At 34.9% G+C, this 17976-nt stretch overlaps 1 protein-coding gene across 3 annotated transcripts in view; it reads right to left on the bottom strand.

The window, feature by feature from the left end:
• The window catches only part of SPAG16 (sperm associated antigen 16), a 749410-nt gene that overhangs the window by 380456 nt on the left and 350978 nt on the right, over positions 1-17976 (bottom strand). For all 3 annotated transcript variants that reach the window (XM_074312750.2, XM_074312756.2, XM_088793833.1), the window contains one exon: positions 15855-15998. In XM_074312750.2, coding sequence (XP_074168851.2) covers positions 15855-15998 — 144 coding nt within the window. The remainder of the gene's footprint in view (positions 1-15854; positions 15999-17976) is intronic.

The raw sequence follows: 17976 nt of genomic DNA, 5'->3' as shown, positions 1-17976 counted from the left end.
CTTTACACAATGTCAAATCTATAAAGCTTTTGAAAGTAAACTCTCTACTGGGGTAGTTGGTGTTTTCTTACTTGCTTCATCACGTTAGGACGATTGTCAAAAATATCTTGACAAGCCTTCAAGTTATCTTGTTTAATATGTTCAGTAAGGTTTTGGATTAGGCTGAGATAGCTTCCCAAATGTCTCGAATAATGTCCTGGTTAATATTTAATGTAACTACAGTAGGTCTTATTGAGTTTTGTGTCAATGGAAGACATCAAATACACAGAGGAAAATAAATTTACAGACATAATAAAATAAAATTAGAATAATTCCTAACGAATCCACATCAGACCATTGTTCTTCCGTGTTAAAAATGATGGCAAAGGAAGAAACGTAAGCTACAGGCCTTGGCTCTTGCACATTTGGTTTTAGTCTGGAACTGGTATTTAGTATTCAGACTCTGAGAAGGTTGTTAGCACTCAAAGAACCTCATTCCTCAGAACCCAGTCCTTTTTGTTTTAAATCTAAGACCCAGACTAGTCAAATAAAAAGTTTCAGTGCTAAATTAGTGTGAGAGCAAGAACTAGGGTCAACCTTTTAATGAACTGCAATCACTTTTCTGAAACCTCTCACTGTGTTCATCAAAGACTCCTAGTCGTCAAATGCAATAGACATATTTATTCCATATTTTATTTCACACCTTGGCAGTATTAACCTTGTCATTTAGCCCTCTTATATGCATCCCTTCTCTGCTGGCTTCCTCATATCCATTCTGTCCTGTCTCATCTCCTGCTCCGTGGCACCTCCTTCATGGATTCTAATCTTAGTTTCTTTTACTCACTTCACCCATTCTGTTTCAATGAGTTCATCTATTCCAATTCAAACCCCATCCTAAATGTAGGACTCCCGTATAATGTATCACTCAAATTGGCACAATTTTGAGAGTGAGAGGGGAGTTCTATTAATAGTTCTATAACGATAACAGGAATAAAAGGAAACTTTTCTGAGCAAACCTCGATGCATGGTTATCTCATTTTTAAAAGGATAGAATGAAAAAAGGGTTTCAGTTATCTACCTCCTCCTGTATCCAAGCCCTTGACCCAATCATTTGGCAGTCACACCCCTCTCTCACTTTGGGCTTTGGCCAGTAAAATGAGAAGAAAATAATATTGCTCCAGTTCAGAAAATGTGCAAACTTCTGTTGATTCTCTTGCACAGTTGGGCTTGCTTGTCCTTGCACCTGAGCCTCTCCGTGAGACCACACCTAGCCTAGCCTGTTGGAGGGAGGTGAGAGTGTGCAGAGGATGAGACATGTGGAAGATTTTGAAGGAATGCCAGCTGAGCTACCTAGTTAACTTGCCCTGAAAATAGATATATGAAGGAGCCCAGCTGAGATAAGATCTTCCTAGATAAACCCAAGTTTTACTGCTGACCCACAAAATTATGAGTTGAATAAATAATTCTTATATTAAGCTGAAACTATCTGAGGTGGTTTATTGTGCAACATTATTGAGGCAGTAGATAACTCATACACTGTAAACTCTACTGAGATTCAGATTCATATACTGCATATCTTTACCTAAATCACACACAGACATTTCAATTTCAATGAACCCAAAATGAAGCCGTAAAATTTTCCATAAATGTACTCCTTAATCTATATTCCTTAATTCAGAAATCCAATTTTCCAAGTTAAAAATCTGGGACCATATTAAATTCTCACTCTTTCCCAATTCCAATAGGAGAGTTATTCCTATTGAGCGTATTTCCTAGGTATCTTTATAAGTTATTATACCTTCTCAATCAGGGCTCTTGCAAAAGAGTCAATCCCTAACGTCCTGATATACCCATTAAATGAAAAGTATTAATTTATCTCTTATATATCCAGAATTGGAGAATTGAAAAGATGTCACTCAAATAATTTTCTCTAGGGTTTAATTCTCTTGAAGAATCCAGACTGAAGAAGATTGGAAGGCCTTGTTCTTTTTATTACCATCACTATTATAATAGTGTTGTTCTTCCCTGACAGGCCTCAGCTTCTTCTGACTGGTCCTCCATAAGTTATGAATTGCTTTAGTCTTTGTCACTGCTTTTTACGTGTGAGTAAACTATATTTAAGAAAAAACAGATCTTATCTGACAAGAAGGTTAACAAAATTAAAACAATATATGTAACATATCACTAACATCTTTAATTATTTACCTGACTATGTATCAGTAACAATCCTTAAGCATGAAAACTTGTGGCCGTCATGTCACTGCCTTTATAATGTCTATTACTCTCTATGATTGACTTGGCTGAGCATTTGATACAGTCTTTGAAAGAGAGTTGGAAAAAAAAAAAAAAAGGAATAGTCGTGCCATGAGCTAGTTTACCCAATGGATGTGGCCATCGTGGACATTTACAGCAGAGCACGTTGTGGACCAAACTGACAACTCTTGACCTGAGGGCTTGATATTGTCTTTCAAGGTGTTATATTCGCTCAATTAGAATGCTTCAGTATACACGCACATTATAATGCCTTTCCGAGAAGAGAACTGTGAACTCTACCGATATTTGTAAATTTTCTAAAAACCACAGTAACTTGCCAAGGTTTCCTCTGTAATTTAATCAGGCCATCAATCAGCAAGTTTAGGTCATACAAGCTAATATTTCTTTGGAGCTTAGATACAGTTGAATGATTTTTGGTTTAACTAGAGGCAAAATGTTAGTTCCTCATGACATTTAACAGTTCTTGGAGTCATTATTTTGACAGCATCTATTTGACCTGAGAAACTTCTTGCCTACAGAAAATAGTCTTAGGGCAAAATTTGCTTATATAAAATCTCAAGAATAAAAATGACCTTAACGGTCAATTCTAATCATCTATCAAAAATAAATATGTGCTTCTGAGTAAGATGATGACATGGACCCAGGCTTCTAACTTCTTCCACCCAGAGTTTAAAGAATGACCAGGAGAAGATAAAAACAAGGAATAATATGCTCTAATCCTGAAAACTAGAAAATTTGTCATCGAATGCCCAAGAGTTCAAAGAATGTCTGCTAAATATACCACATACCAAATTAGCAGGAATAATGTACAAAGGTCGGATTTGTAGTCTCCCCTCCATAAAAGAACAGCAGCATTAGATGCATTCAGAAAAAGAGCCTGGAAACCCTACCTATATCTCCTTAGAAAAGGGAGGAAAATTTGTGAGACTTGTTGCCATAATACACAGAAGGTGACAGTGGCAAGGGGTGTTTTTTTCTGGAACAAGTGTCTTAAATATAAAAACAATACCCAGAGGGATGTCTCTCTAGATTTGAATGGGACACAAAGCCTCAGAAGCAGGCCTTTCTTTCCAGTAAAGGACTAAGAGAATCAGAAAGCTCATGAAACCTTAGGGCTTCTTTCTGAAAAGGCATATAAAATAAGTGGAAAATAAGCACACTTAGATCGATTTTCAATTGCACTATTTCTTCTGGAGCTCAGTTTGTTCCTTAAACAATAAAATCTTTGAAAAAATGCTAAAAGTCAGAAGAAGGGGACAATTTTAAAGAATCAGAGAAAATAGCTCTCTCTGAAGTCTATTCACTAACAAAGAAAGGAGAAAGACAATTAGAAAACTTTTGAATCATATTGCCAAAGGGTGTAAGATAACTCAGCCTCAAACAAACTTATTATGTATGAAGTTACAGCAAGTAGCAGTAAGGTGGGAAAAATATGAGATGAAGACAATATAATGCAGTGGGAGAGTGGGGTTTGTAAAGATGAAATACAGCATGATGAACCCCACTCAGAAAAGGTATTTGAAACTATAAATAATTTCTTTATATGTTGAATATGTATTTAGTTAACTTGAAAGAACCAGTTACATGTGTTCAAATGTTTTCTGCTAATTTGTTAAGTACCACTTATGGCTCACCCATCCATAAGTGTTTGATAAGAGGGCTGTGGGGAGCTTCTCAGGTTGGTCATGTAAGGAGTTGTCTGGACATGCACCAGCAGCTAGCTGCAAACTCAGGTAGCTCAGGATGGCTGCACTAAGAGCATCCCTTCCCAGCTGTCTCACTCCCATATCCCAAATTGAAAGAAAAATGTTGACATGAACTGTTGTACTCTGTCAAGTCTGTTGAGTATGAATCCATGACCTAATTATATGATGTAAGTGGAAACTGAGTATTTGCCTGCCATGCAATAACACAAACTGGAATCAAGTCTTGATATCTGATAGAAACATGACTGCATATAATAACAGTTCTAAGGGAGTGAAAAACTACTATTTTTATATTAGCCCAATTAGATCTCTTTGAAGGTGGGCCTCAACACTGGCAGTGGCCAATGATAGACATGGGTGTGTACTGGGGACCTGGAGAAAGAAAGAAGAGGGTAGATGACTTTGCTTCTTAGCTCTCCAGGAGAATTTGAAGAGCAACCCCAGACTGGGTTACATGTGTTGTGCTTAATTGTTTACAGATAATTCAAACAATGATAAGCACACGTCTCTGTTATGTAGCAAGAAAAAGAACATAATTATCAAATTAAAATCTGTAAGGGAGCTATAGACATAAATAAGTTATTTTATAAGTGTTAATAAGCAAAAACAATAATTCTTTAATTTTGCTCCTGAGAGAAGGGCAAAGAAATGAATTAGATTAGGTTGACACAAATAAATAATACACTTGGGAAATTACATATATGCTTAAGAGTAATGCAGATAGCCTGGTGAACACTTCTCATGCCACCCTGAAGGCTCCCTGAGACCACATCCCACCCAACTTGAGCACCATCAGAAGCTCTTTCAGGGGTGGGTGACCAGCCCCAGTCTGCACACTGCCAGAGGCAATTTCAGCAGCAAGCTGCTGACCTCAGCCTACACACACCCTGAGGCTCTGTTGGCTTCAAGCAGTCAGCCTAAGCCCAGCACCACCAGAGTTTTTTTCAGAGGCAGGTGGCTGGTTTTGGCACACAGTGCAATTTTACTTAAATACTCTCAGAAGTACACAGGACCCAGAAAGGCAGCAGCTGGCCTCAGTGGGCTGTGTCCCTTTTACTGAGTGGCCCCAGGCATGGCACTGGTGCCAAATATGAATCTGTATTGACCAGGTTAACACCACTCACCCCACTCTGGTGAATCCCTGAGACCCCACTTCACCCAACTCATGTACCAATCAAGGTTCTTTCAGCAACTAAGCCTTAAGACTAGCTAATAGGGTGCAATAAGCCACGGGGTCCCCTGTACCTTGGGCTAAGCAAACCCAGGACCTATATGGGTGAGAGCCAAACTTGGTTCACAGTGTGGCCTCTCATACCTGCCTCCAGACCCAGCAAAGGTGGATCACTTTGTAGCTTTTACCAGGTAGATACAAGCCAGTCACAGGCGGTGGCTGAACTTACCTTGCACCAGAGCTCTTCCAAAGAGGCCACAGAAACACAGTGCTTCTATAACATTGCTTAAAAGGAAATTTATAGCTTAAAATGGTACAGTACAAAAGAATAAAGATCTCAGATGACATCCTAACCTGCCACATTAAGAAAGAAGAAAAAGGGAAAACTAAATCCAAAGCAAAAAGAAGGAAATAATAAGCATTAGTGTAGAAATAAATTGAATAGTGAATTTAATATATATATATATATATATATATATATATATGGTCAACTTTAAAAGTTGGTTCTTTAACACAAGCAACAACATTGACAAAACTTTTGTTAGACTAATCTAGGGGGAAAAAGGTGAGAAGACTCTATTAAAATCAAGAATGAAAGAAAGCACATCATTACCAAATTTAAAGAATTAAAAAGGATTATAAGGAAAACTATGAACATGGAAATAATATGGCAAAAATGCAACAACAAATTAGATAACCTATAGTAAATGGACAAATTCCTGAAATTGAATTAGTAATTAAAACCTTTCAAAAAAAAAAAAAAAAAAAAGCGCAGGGCCAGGTGGCTTCTATGATTAATTCTGCCAAATCTTTATAGAAGAATTAACATTAATCCTTCTCAAAATCTTCCCCAAAAAACAAGAGGAAGGGACATTTCCCACTCATCCTGTGAACCATAATTACTCTGATTCCCAAATCAATGGCATCACAAGAAAACTACAAACCTATTATCTGTTATGAATATAGATGCAAATATTCTCAACAAAATACTAGCAAACTGTATTCAGTGACTTATTAAAAGGGTTATATACCTTGACCAACTAGCATTTATAACAGAAATGAAAAGTTGGTTTAACATACCAAAAACCAACCGATAAAATACAGAAAGAAAACTACAAGATCATTTTACTAGTTACAGAAACAGCATTTAACAATATCCAACACCTTCTCAAGATAAACACACTCAACAAATTGGAAATAGAAGAGAACTTTTCAATCTGATAAAGTCATCTACAAAATACTCACAGCTAGCATCATACTTAATGGTGAAAGACTGAACATTTTCCTGCTAAGATCAGAAATAACACAAGGATGTCTGTTCTTGTCACATCTATTCAACACTGTTCTAGAGTAACCAAACAATTAGATTAAAAACAAAAACAAAAGCAGGGTGGGGGCAGCATCCATAATTAGAAAAGGAAAATTACCTTTTCAGATAATATCATCTTGCATATAAAAAAATTAAGAAATCTAAATTATTAAAATTAATGAGGTTGTATATTGATAGATTAATATATAAAAATCAACTGTATTTCCATACCCTAGCATTGAACAATCTGATAATTAGAGTAACAAGTTCATTTATAATACATCAAAAATAATTGAATTGAATACTTAGGAATGAGTTTAACAATAGTAGCGCAAGACTGATGTATTAGGTTTCTTTTAGCTGCTGTAACAAATTACTACAAACTTGGTGGGGCACAATAACATGAATTTATTATTTTCCAATTCTGGAGGCCAGAACTCTGAAATAAGTTCCATTGAGCTGAAGTCAATATGTCAAAACAACTGGTTCCTTCTGATTTTTCTAGGAGGAGAATCCTTTTTTCACATCACATCACATCACATCATGTCACATGACTCTTAGACCCTTCTGTCTTTTTTCTCCACATCTAAAGGAGCCTTGTAATCATGATTATACTGGGTCCACCTGCATAATCCAGGATAATCTTATTTTAAGGTCAGCTGATTAGAATCTTAAACATTAGCAGTTTTAAGTCTACCTTGTTATGTAACATATTTACAGGTTCTGTAAATTGTCCTGTCTTTTCATGTTTTCTATTTTTTTTCTTTTTTGGTCATTGTTGAAAACCTGACATTTTAAAAAATATATAATGTGGACACTCTGGAAATCAGATTTTTCTCTCTCCAGGGTTTCTTCTTGCTGCTGTTTGTTGTTGGTTTAAGTGATTTTCCTAAAGTAATTCAAAGAAATTTGTGTTCTTTGTTGTGTATGGCCACAGAAGTCTGCTTGTTTAGTTTAGCAGTCAACTAAAGATTGAAAGGTAGTGATTAAATACTTTGAACCAATAAATCATCCAGTTTTTGGCGAGTGGATCTGTGTGCAAGTTGGGGCACATCTTCAATACTCTGCATGTTTGGAACCCTGCCTCAGCTCTTACTTCTACTTAACACAAGTCCTCCAGGTCAGCCAGAGGTGAGAGATTAGACCCCTCACAACTATTTCTTGGACATGCACACAGCCCTCCCAGTGCATGTATCCTTTGATATTCATAGAAATATGGCAAGCCCCCTATGGATAGTTAATTTTCCAGCTTTTCTGTTTAAGAGTTTTGGTCAACCTCTTGTTTACTCAATTGCCATTGCTGCCTCAGCAGTTGCAACTTGAAACACTTGCTCTTAATTATTTGCTACAAATGCCCTGGCAAATAGTTCATTCTGACAGAGTGAGCCCTGACTCAGGTCAAATAAAAACAAGTCCTGCAAATGAGGATTTCCAGAAAGTTCAAATAGGCACATTTTTCCAAGAATAGGATTTCCACACTTGCTCTGCCTCTCTACTTGCGGTACTCATTTTCACAGCTTCCGTGATTATAAGGCAGTTGGTTTTCAAGAGTGCTGCAGAGTGGGGGAGAGGGGGTTGGGGATGAGACAAGTTAGAATATGAAAAACCTCACTGTTCTTACTCAGATTCAGCAATTTTTCTTGAGTGAATACTCTTCGGATTGGTGCAAGGCATTAGTTAAGTTCTAGAGTTCTGAAAAATGTTGATTTGGGCATTTTTTGCCAGTATTCTGTCTGCTTTTATAGAGGAGTAGATTTTTGAAGGTTCTTATTCTACCAGTCTGGAACTGTTTCTCTTTTTAGGATGGGTTTTGTCTGAAATTTCTTCTTCTTGTGATATTATTCAGAGAAGATTTTATATTTTAGGGGTTTTCTGCCAAATGAAAGAGTAACATGAAGTTTTTTGCTCCTTTGATAAAGTGGTCTCAGCAGTAACAAGTTGTATGTGTGAATATGTATATATGTGTATATTTGTGAGGCTATTCCTATAATCACATGATACCTGCCAGGAGTATGAGAATAAGTGGTCATATTCAGGGTCTGGCATCTTCAATTCTGTTCATTTTAATTCAAGAAATAATGATCAATTCCCTATGTTTCACATGATTCGCTGCGTCCCAAGAATACAAAGATGAGTAAGTCACAGACCCTTCCCATAACACACTTACAGTATTCCTCATATTTCTTTTTCTTGATAGAAAGAGGGGGATAGACCTGGAGGCAATACTGATTTCAGAAAAAACAGATCTAGGCTAGAATCTGCCAAACACCACCACCAACGCTACTCTTACCAAGTGGTTATTCTGAGTCCATGACTGCTAATGTTTTACATAGGTTTTTCTCATGCTGTCTTCATAAAAGCCGTATGAAGTAGGTTATCCCCATTTCCAAACAAGCAACCGAGGCTCTCAGAGGTTAAATAAAATGAAAGAGCCAGTGCTCTGCCATACCCACATTTGAAAAGAAGTCTGCCTTTAGAAGGCGTTTCTTATGTACAACCAGATCCTGCCACCTGCCTGAGGAGAACCCTTGAGCAGTCTTTCCAAGTTTTGACTGAGCTGTGAGACTACAGAAAATATTTTTTTAAACACGTTTCTTATGTATTACTTTTAGAATTAGACAAAAACATATTTAAAGAAGTATGCTGTTATTTTCAATGCTTAGCCCCTTCACGTAAAAGGGACAAACATATTAAGAATTGAAGCATAACATATACCTCTTCAAAAAATATAGAGTAGGATATTATTATTTAACAGGTATATCTAAAAATATCTTGATAAAAATCTATTGAAGTTTCCACATGATGAAAGCATCTACCTCTGAAACTCAGGAAGTAGCAGAACATCACAGTCTTAGGGAAATGTTAAATCAATCTCTTCATTATGTTTTGAAATTTGAACTCCTGGCTTTAAGTTTATAGCAAATAAAAAGGTTATCCAAGATTCTGTTCTTTTAAATAACTAAATGATATACTTTCACACTATGGTTTTAGGCACTCTATAAATACACGAATAGGTAGTGTGTACAGGAAAGAGAGAGTAGGAGGGGTTTTGGAGAGGCTCATTTATTCACAATTCATAAATCAGCCTATAAGGGTAGAAGTTATGTTTAACAGGATGCTGTCAGCTCTATTTCTGCCAAAGGCAGTGAACTCAGGAAAAAAAATGCAGCACTGTGAAATTGTTTAAACTGCTAATCCCAACTGCTTTCATTTTATAGAGATATTTAGGGAGATGCATACTATTTGACATAATAAGCTGTGGTCATACAAAAGAAAATGCAATTCCAAGCATCAGAGAAATGGACATTGTATTTACATTCAAAATTATGTGCTGTCATTGAAGTTCCCTGGTATAGGTAAAGACCAAATAATATATTATTAAGTAAGTGCAACGTGAATTTTATTGATCTATTAATATTAACCTGGAGAATTATAGGCAACTTTGTGTTTTAGTTGACCAAAGCTAGTCTAAATGGACCAACAATAATAAAACATGTCTTTGGATATAGGAGGTCAACTACTACATGCCAAGCAAAATAAGTCAGATGGAAAGGACAAGAATCATGTAATTTCACTCAAATGTGTGGTATAAAAAAGAAAGCAAGAAATGAACAAATAAAACAAACAAATAAACAAAAAAAGCTCCACTGATACAGACAGCAGTATGGTGGTCACCAGAGGGGAGGGGGCGTGAGGGCAGGTTGAAGAGGGTAAAGGGGGTCAAATATATGACACTGGAAGGAGACTAAACTTTAGGTGATGAAAACACAATGCAATATACAGATGATGTATTATAGTATTGTATACTTGAAACTTGTGTAATCTTATTAACCAATGTTACCCCAATAAATTTAATAATAAACAAAACAAAATGACTATTCTAAGAGTATAATTTTTGGTGTTTCTGGTCAAAATTTTGTTCCGTCTAAAACAATCTAAAACCTGAAAAAAAAAGGAAACATACAAAATTCTTTCTTCTGTAAGAGCAGAATACAAAGAGTTAATTGGTGTAATTAAAAGAAAACAACACATATGTGTTTTTTTAAGGGCTAAGAACAGATGGATAACATATATTTTGCATTAATTATATTTGTTTTTCAATTTATAACCGTTACCGTGTTTAACATGATAAAAACTTGAGATGTGATCTTACCAATTAATGTTTCATGGATAGTTCTTCTAATGGAGACTTAACAATGGACCCTACCCTTCTAATCCCATTGTGTTTAAGGCTACTGGTTTTATAACACTATTTTACTATCTCTAAGTTCTCAAAATTCCTATCAATGAATAATAATAATAATAATAATAGGTAGCATTTATTGAGCATGTATGTGCCAGGCAATAATATTTGTGTTTTTCATATATTATAGCATTTAGCCTTCACAATCAAACTACAAAATAGCTATGAGTATTATACCCTTTTCATGAATGAGAAAACTGACTGGACTAGCAAAAGTAAACCTGGGATTCAAACATGGGCAACCTGAAGCTCTGATTCCATGTGTTATCTGTTTAGATATTTCTGTCTTGCAATGGAGTACGGTTAAGGTTCCTTCTTTTCAGTTTTGCATACTTCCGTCTTTTAATAGTGCAAAGATAGCATCACTGCATATCCTCTGCATTGCCCTGCTATTCATCACATTCACTGACTAATCAATAACTTTCAACAGCTAGTTCATCAGCCCACCAAGTAAATGCATAGGGTGTTTTGCCTTACTAAAGTGTGATCACCATCTAGTGGTAAATATGTAATAACAGCCAGTTATACAATGATTATTAATGAGTTATGACATTTCTAAAACATGTTTTGATACACAAATCCGACTAAAGAACCTACAAACTTAGATACAAACAAACCAAGTCTATGGTAAACAATATATGGCAATGATCTATTGTGTGCGTAGTGTTATTTTGAAATAACACAGCCTTTGGGAGATTGACTCTTGTGATAAGAATTTTTAAATGTCTTCAATATGCATAGTCTTCCATTTTATTTTTGAGTTATGTCACTATTGAAAATATTTTAATAAAAATAATAGCATTCAGGAAAAGAAAAAAATGTGGCTAACATTCACTAAGAATAAATACCAACTGGAAAAGTAACTAGATTTGTATAGCTATGTGAGAGCTTGGACAAAAGGGCCTTGCTCCTATTTTGATTTTAAGTATTCTAGGTATTTTTGTCTGTTTGGTTTCATGCTCTCTACTTTGCTCTATTACCTGTAAGCACATGCACACATTTCTCTTTTGACCCATCTAACGCTAGATTCTATATTCACCTGCCAGATTTTCTCAGTTCCCAGATCTTCCAAAATCCATTCTTCTTGTCAATTTCAAAACATGGGGCTTAACAGTATTTGCAAACATATGTGTCTTAAGTAGAGGTGTTAAATTTTTATCCAATCATCTTAAAGTAACTTTCAATATCTATCTATTAATGTAATTTATAATATGATGTCCTCATAATTGGATCGTTTATGTATTCCATGCTTTTCAAGTAAAATTTTTACTTGGTCATAATATTGCTTTTAAATATACAACTGAATTCTATTTTCTATATTCTTTTTAAAAGTTTTGTATCTATAATTGTGAAATGGGCCCACAGCTGTGGTGGGGGTACTACACTTGTTTGGTTTAGAATTATGTTTACACTATATTTGTAGAACCAACAATAAAGTTTCCTTTTTACTTTTCTTTTCCTCAAAAATTGCAATGAACCTAAAAATTAACTAACTTATTTTTTAGATAAAGTTTTTAAAATTCAGTCATAAAACATTTTAAGATGGGAACGTGATGTAGAAGTTTCAAAGCTCATTTTTTTCCACTGTTATTACTCTATGCTGAGTTTCTGTTTCATCTTGGTTCAGTATTGGTAATGCTTACTTTCATAGAAATCTATTATTTAATAAAAAATTCCAAACATATATATTTTTCACTCAATGTACATGTGGCCTTAATTCCTTTCCTTCTAAATTGCTAAGGTTTATATTTACACTTTCTCACTTTCATTTCTCCAGAAGTTTTTTGAGGTATCACTTATTTTATTGTAGTTCCTTGTGTTATTATTTTCTCTCTCTCAAAGAAACAAAACAAACAAAAACTTTGGATTAACATATATTTACTCTTTAATTCTAATTCATTAATTTCTGCTTTTCATGTATTCATTCTTTTGCTTTTATGTACTTCACTGACCAGTTATACTTTTAAAATTGAATTCAGAGTTCACTTAATTTCATTTTTTGTTTAATACTAAAGCATTTAAACTATGAATTTTACTCTGATTACAGTTTTGGTTACATCTCATAAGTTTGATAAGAATTTTGATTGCGATTGTCTACTAACTTCGTAATGCAAGTTTATAGTTCCTCTTTGACCTGACATTATTACTTTGCAATAATTCAGGTTTTATTATATTTTACTTACTGTTTTGTCATTTTCTTTTATTACGAATCTTTCTCACAAATTATAATGTATGTAATTTTTATTCTGCAGAATTCATTTATGCTATATTTTTGGTGTTAAGAGTTATACATTTTAAAACATCTAACTGAATGATTTCAAAGAATCTATGTGAGTATTCTCTCTTCAAAAAAGTACAAAGTTCAATACATACTATTTAATGCTCTTACTATTTTATTAATGTCTCTAATTGCATTGTGATTTTGTTTACTTGACAGAGTAAAAACTGAGAGAGATACTTTGAAATGTCGTCAGAATCTTATTGTACTTAAAAGAGCTTTTATTCGATAGAGTTCAACATCATGTTATCTGAATCCTCAAATGATAGTGATCCTCTCGGTTTACTTTCTACCTGCCCACCCTCCTTTGCCTGATATTGATATTGCTATGCCTATTGTATTTGTTTTTTATATACTGCTGGTATGGCAAATGAAACAGGAAGATAAAGACTGATTTGGATCAGTTAAGGTGTACCACTGCAATATCAGTAGGATTGATCCCCTAAGAGAAATCTGGGTTATGTCACTGTGGCAGAAGAGACAGTGGCTCCAATGTCATAGTAATCAAGAGTGCATTCAATTGGAAGCCACAGAGAACACTGAATGAGAAGCAATTACAGTTAAAACTAAAGGAAACATACAAGTTTATTTTTCTAGGTGAAGTGCACAGGACTTAGGCAGTTGTCAGTATACAGTTGTGTCTACCCAAGGCTACTTCCAAGGGAGCAGAATCAAGCTCATGACAAAGATGGGCTCTAAGGAAGACTATGACTGCATTCATTAACTAAAGATCCAACTAGATACTAAAGTATCTATCATCTTTGAATCAAATATATTTTGGTTGAATTTTTTAATGATGGATGTATATAGAGAAATAGGAAAAATTATATCTTCAAAAGTAAACTATTTTTTTAATTGACTAAATTACCTAAGCCAAAATAAAAATCTAACGTCACAAATTTGTTTCTGAAAGCATGGATTTCAACAACTTTTAAGACATATTATATATGTGTATATATTATAGGCCTATATTCTATGTATTGTATTACAGGTAGATGGTCTTCGGTGTTGATTTGAACACATTAAGCATTAATTCAATGAGGTCTGATTTATACACTATTTCAGAATTGATCTCTACCCTAAATAAAAAGAGATATTTTGTTGTTTCTGATAATCATTTTTCGTTAATTCTACAAAAAAAAATGTTTGCTATTAAATATCGCCAATTTATAAACATTTATGGTTAAATATATTTTTCCCATTATTTTTATCCCATGCACTAGAAAAAAGCAAAGTGTAGTTACATTTTACTACAGTTCTGCCAAACATAGTAATGAATGTAAATTCATAGTATGAGTGAATAATGATGTATCTCATCTCATTTTAATTTCAGTAATTGAGTGGGAAAACAGGAAGATCTATTAAAAGGAACTGTGCTGGTCAAGCACTAATGAGAAAATCTCTGAGTCACTGGCTGTCATGGTAACAGGGCATTATGGAAATCTGATTAGTATGCCCAGCAACTACTTAAGTGATAGGCTACACTTCTAATTGTGTTGTCTCTGCTTGCAAGATGGGCTTTATGTTCCTAAGAGGTGAGAGGTGGCATGGCTCTGTTTATCCATATACCGGATACAGAATGCACTACAGGTTCAAAAATTAAATTCAAACATCTAATACTAAAGATAATTATACTTTGAGGAAATTTCCAAAAATTTAAATTAAAAGAAAAATAGTTCACTCTTTTCATTAACTCACCCATTTCTAAAAAACTTAGTTTATTTTTATTTCAATCTGATTACACTGAATTCATACCAAGATAAAAATGTTTTGTTGTCTTTTAAGAGAGTTTTGTGAAAACATGAAAAACAAATCAATAAAGAGTCCTCCTAAGAACAACATTTCCCAATAGAGTGGTTTAGAAATTGCACCAGAACTGTGAGTCTCCAGGAGTAATAAGACCAGAGAATGTTAGAAAGAAGCAGATGCCAGAGTGTTTACAAATGTTAAGAGTAATGATAAACAACAGAAGACAGTCAGGATTGGGGATAGGGGTTTTCTGCCACCAGACATAATGTATCTGTGTGTTTAACAATATCTTTCCTTCTATGCCCTTGGCCTTCGGGGTATAAAAATTCAATGAATTCTGAACATTACAGAGTTCAATGCTTTCAGTTCTATTTTGTTCTCTTTAATATCTTGAGTGTCATTGAATTTTTAAATAAATTGATCACTGCCTTCCGATCCTTTATGGTAGGTAACATAATTCTAAAAGAAAAACCTGTATGATTAACAGAGGCAAAGTAAACATTAGCATGCATTATTGACTAGAAATCCATGAGCCTTGTCAGAACTTGTGAGTACAAGAAGCATTAATAACACTTGTTTGGGGAAGCTTATTACTCTTGTTGAATGCATCAGCATGTGGGCTAAGTTTTACAGGTACCAAATATCAAAATAAATCAATCTAAAGTCAATATAATGAAAGCCAAAGGAACATTTATCTACACATTTCTAAATTCAGTGGAGGGTGTGTGGTTGCAGAGAGAAAAGTGTCATCAAAAACAATAAAGTACAAAGTTTTATTTGCACAGTGTAATTCCTAGAGATCTATCATATACCATACAGAGTACAGTAAACAATAGTGTAGTCTGTGTTTTAAAAAATTGCTAAAAGGGTAGATCTTATGTAAAGTGTTTTAATGATGACGATGACAATAAACTGAGTGGCGGGAAACTTCTGGAGATGATTGAAATGCTTATGCATAGACTGTGGTGATGTTTCAAGGATGTATACCTATCTCCAAACTCATCAAGTTGTATATGTTAAACATGTACAGTTTTTGTCCATTATTCATATTTCCATTTTAAAAAGCCAGGAGAGTGGAGAAACAGAATACACAAATACATTCCCAGGAGAGATTGGGCTGGTTTCAGGGAGTTATGTGCACTGACCTGGGATGGAAGCAGCAGTTGGAAAGCCAGTCAGTGTGGCTGCATCCTGTTAGAAGCACATTGCCTTTGGGGAGCCCCACCAACTTCCAGATGTGGTCCTCACCACAGGAGACCAGGATGTCTTTTCGGGGGTGTATGGCGATGCTATACAGGGAGAGAGGAGAGAGAATTATGGGGAGACAGCAGCAAACGGTTTCACATTGTAAATAAATAAAGTGGCAGCTATTATCCCATTTCAGTAAGGAAGGACAGAGAGTTCAGAGAATGCTGGTCTGGAACTCAGAGGAACCAGGTTTTAGCATCTAGGCTATAGCTCTAACGTTAATCACTTTCTGAATGCCATCAATCAAATTAACTTCACTGGATCTCAGATTCCTCATGTGCCAAATGAGATGGCTGATTTAGGTACTTGCTTATGGCTAATTCTGTTTTAAAAGCAATAATTCTGTTTTTCTTTTTCTCTTATGGAGAAAAAGTGATACCAGTCAAAATTTGGTGTTGGGCTATTTGGAACAGTAGCCATGCTTATTATTAAGAAAATACAAATTCTTTTCAGACTGTAGTATATCTTAAATCAAGCATGATCCAGGAAAAGATCATGAATCATAACCATTACCACAGTCCTATAATAGATACTATAACTGAAACATTAAGTCCATGGCCTACTAGTATCTACACCAAGCAAAGGAGCTCAAATTCTGTGCTATTATACCACTTAAATTGGCTGCAGTCAATGCACAGTACACAGATTACAGTGATGAATTCAGGATGCATATGGCAATCCCCACTCTATAAAGGAATAGAGGGAAATGGAAAAGAAGTATGTAAATTTAATGATTAACACATTAACCAGTATTATTTCAACGGGGTTATGATCATTGTGGCTATTTAAATATTGGAGCTAAACCATACCAAAATCAAGAGTCTACAAGGTTAATGTCTGATCTTTTATCTATGGCAATGCTCTAATCTTATTTATATAGAGTTTTATCTATGCCTTAAAATGTAATTGAAGCAAATGTGCCCAGTGTTAAGCGCCTATTAAAATGCCAGCCTAATTAGCACTGAATTGCTCAGCTTCAACACAACCTTCTCAAGTGTAAGACATAATACATTTACTTGCCTATATAGTGAAGTGAAACAGAGAAGGACTCAAAAAAAAAAAAAATCACGCACTTGTTTTTCCCACAGTACATTCTATGAATGGCCTTGTTCCTTTTCTTCTGCAATAAGAACTTAAGGAAATCAATTTCCCAAAGAAATCATGGTCTCAGTCCATATCTGCATGGGTAACTCCAGAGCTTACCCAGGAGCAAAACATTTTTTTCATTGTGGATCCCTTCCATTAATAACATTTACCCCCAAAATGTTGAACTGAAAATTCATTTCCTTGCATTAGACCTGGAAAGTTTTGTAAATCTGCTGTGGTCAATCCATGTTGGAAACAAGTAAAGACTATGAGCAAGGCCTTCTTTCTTGTGAAACACTGTTTCCTTTTTCCCCAGCACTTTGCTACTCAAAACAAACACAGTAGATGGGAAATTTTTCATTTTGCAATTCATCATAATGTTGGTTTGTGACTTTCAGAAGGCCAATTCAGGAAAGGAATTTATTACAGCTCAGAATGGGTAAAGAATACATTTATAGAACTTAATTAGAAGAAAAATATGATGAGAGGTAAAAAATGTCAGACTGAAATGAATTCTATATTCAAATACACATAAGAAGGCCGACCAAATCCTTGAAGCTACTGAGTATGATGTATGTTGGCTCACAGCTTTCCTGGCAGACACATGCGCACTTGACTAGATGATAAATGACCCTCTTTACGTGAAGATAACTAAATCATTGATGTCTTTACAAATTTTGAAAGATAAGTTTCCAAAATGACTTTTGTGAGGGGAGCTATTTGCAGAAGTTAAGGAAAAAATAAAAACACAAATCCACTGGTGGCTAATCCATTTTGGAAGTGTTTTTCCAGACTCATCATCCCTTCCCATTTGGGGCCTCCTCCATCCCAACGGCAACTTCTACTTCAACTCCACAAGGACTGATCACACTCTCTGGTGTCTTTGTCCATATATTCTTTCTCTCAAACTGGCGTTTTTAAAATATATATATA

Source organism: Rhinolophus sinicus, chromosome 17 (assembly GCF_057876585.1).
Source record: "Rhinolophus sinicus isolate RSI-liver-muscle chromosome 17, RSI-T2T, whole genome shotgun sequence".
Taxonomy (NCBI): Eukaryota; Metazoa; Chordata; class Mammalia; order Chiroptera; family Rhinolophidae; genus Rhinolophus; species Rhinolophus sinicus.
The sequence above is the reverse complement of the archived record's forward strand: the minus strand, read 5'-3'. Positions and strand labels throughout refer to the sequence as shown.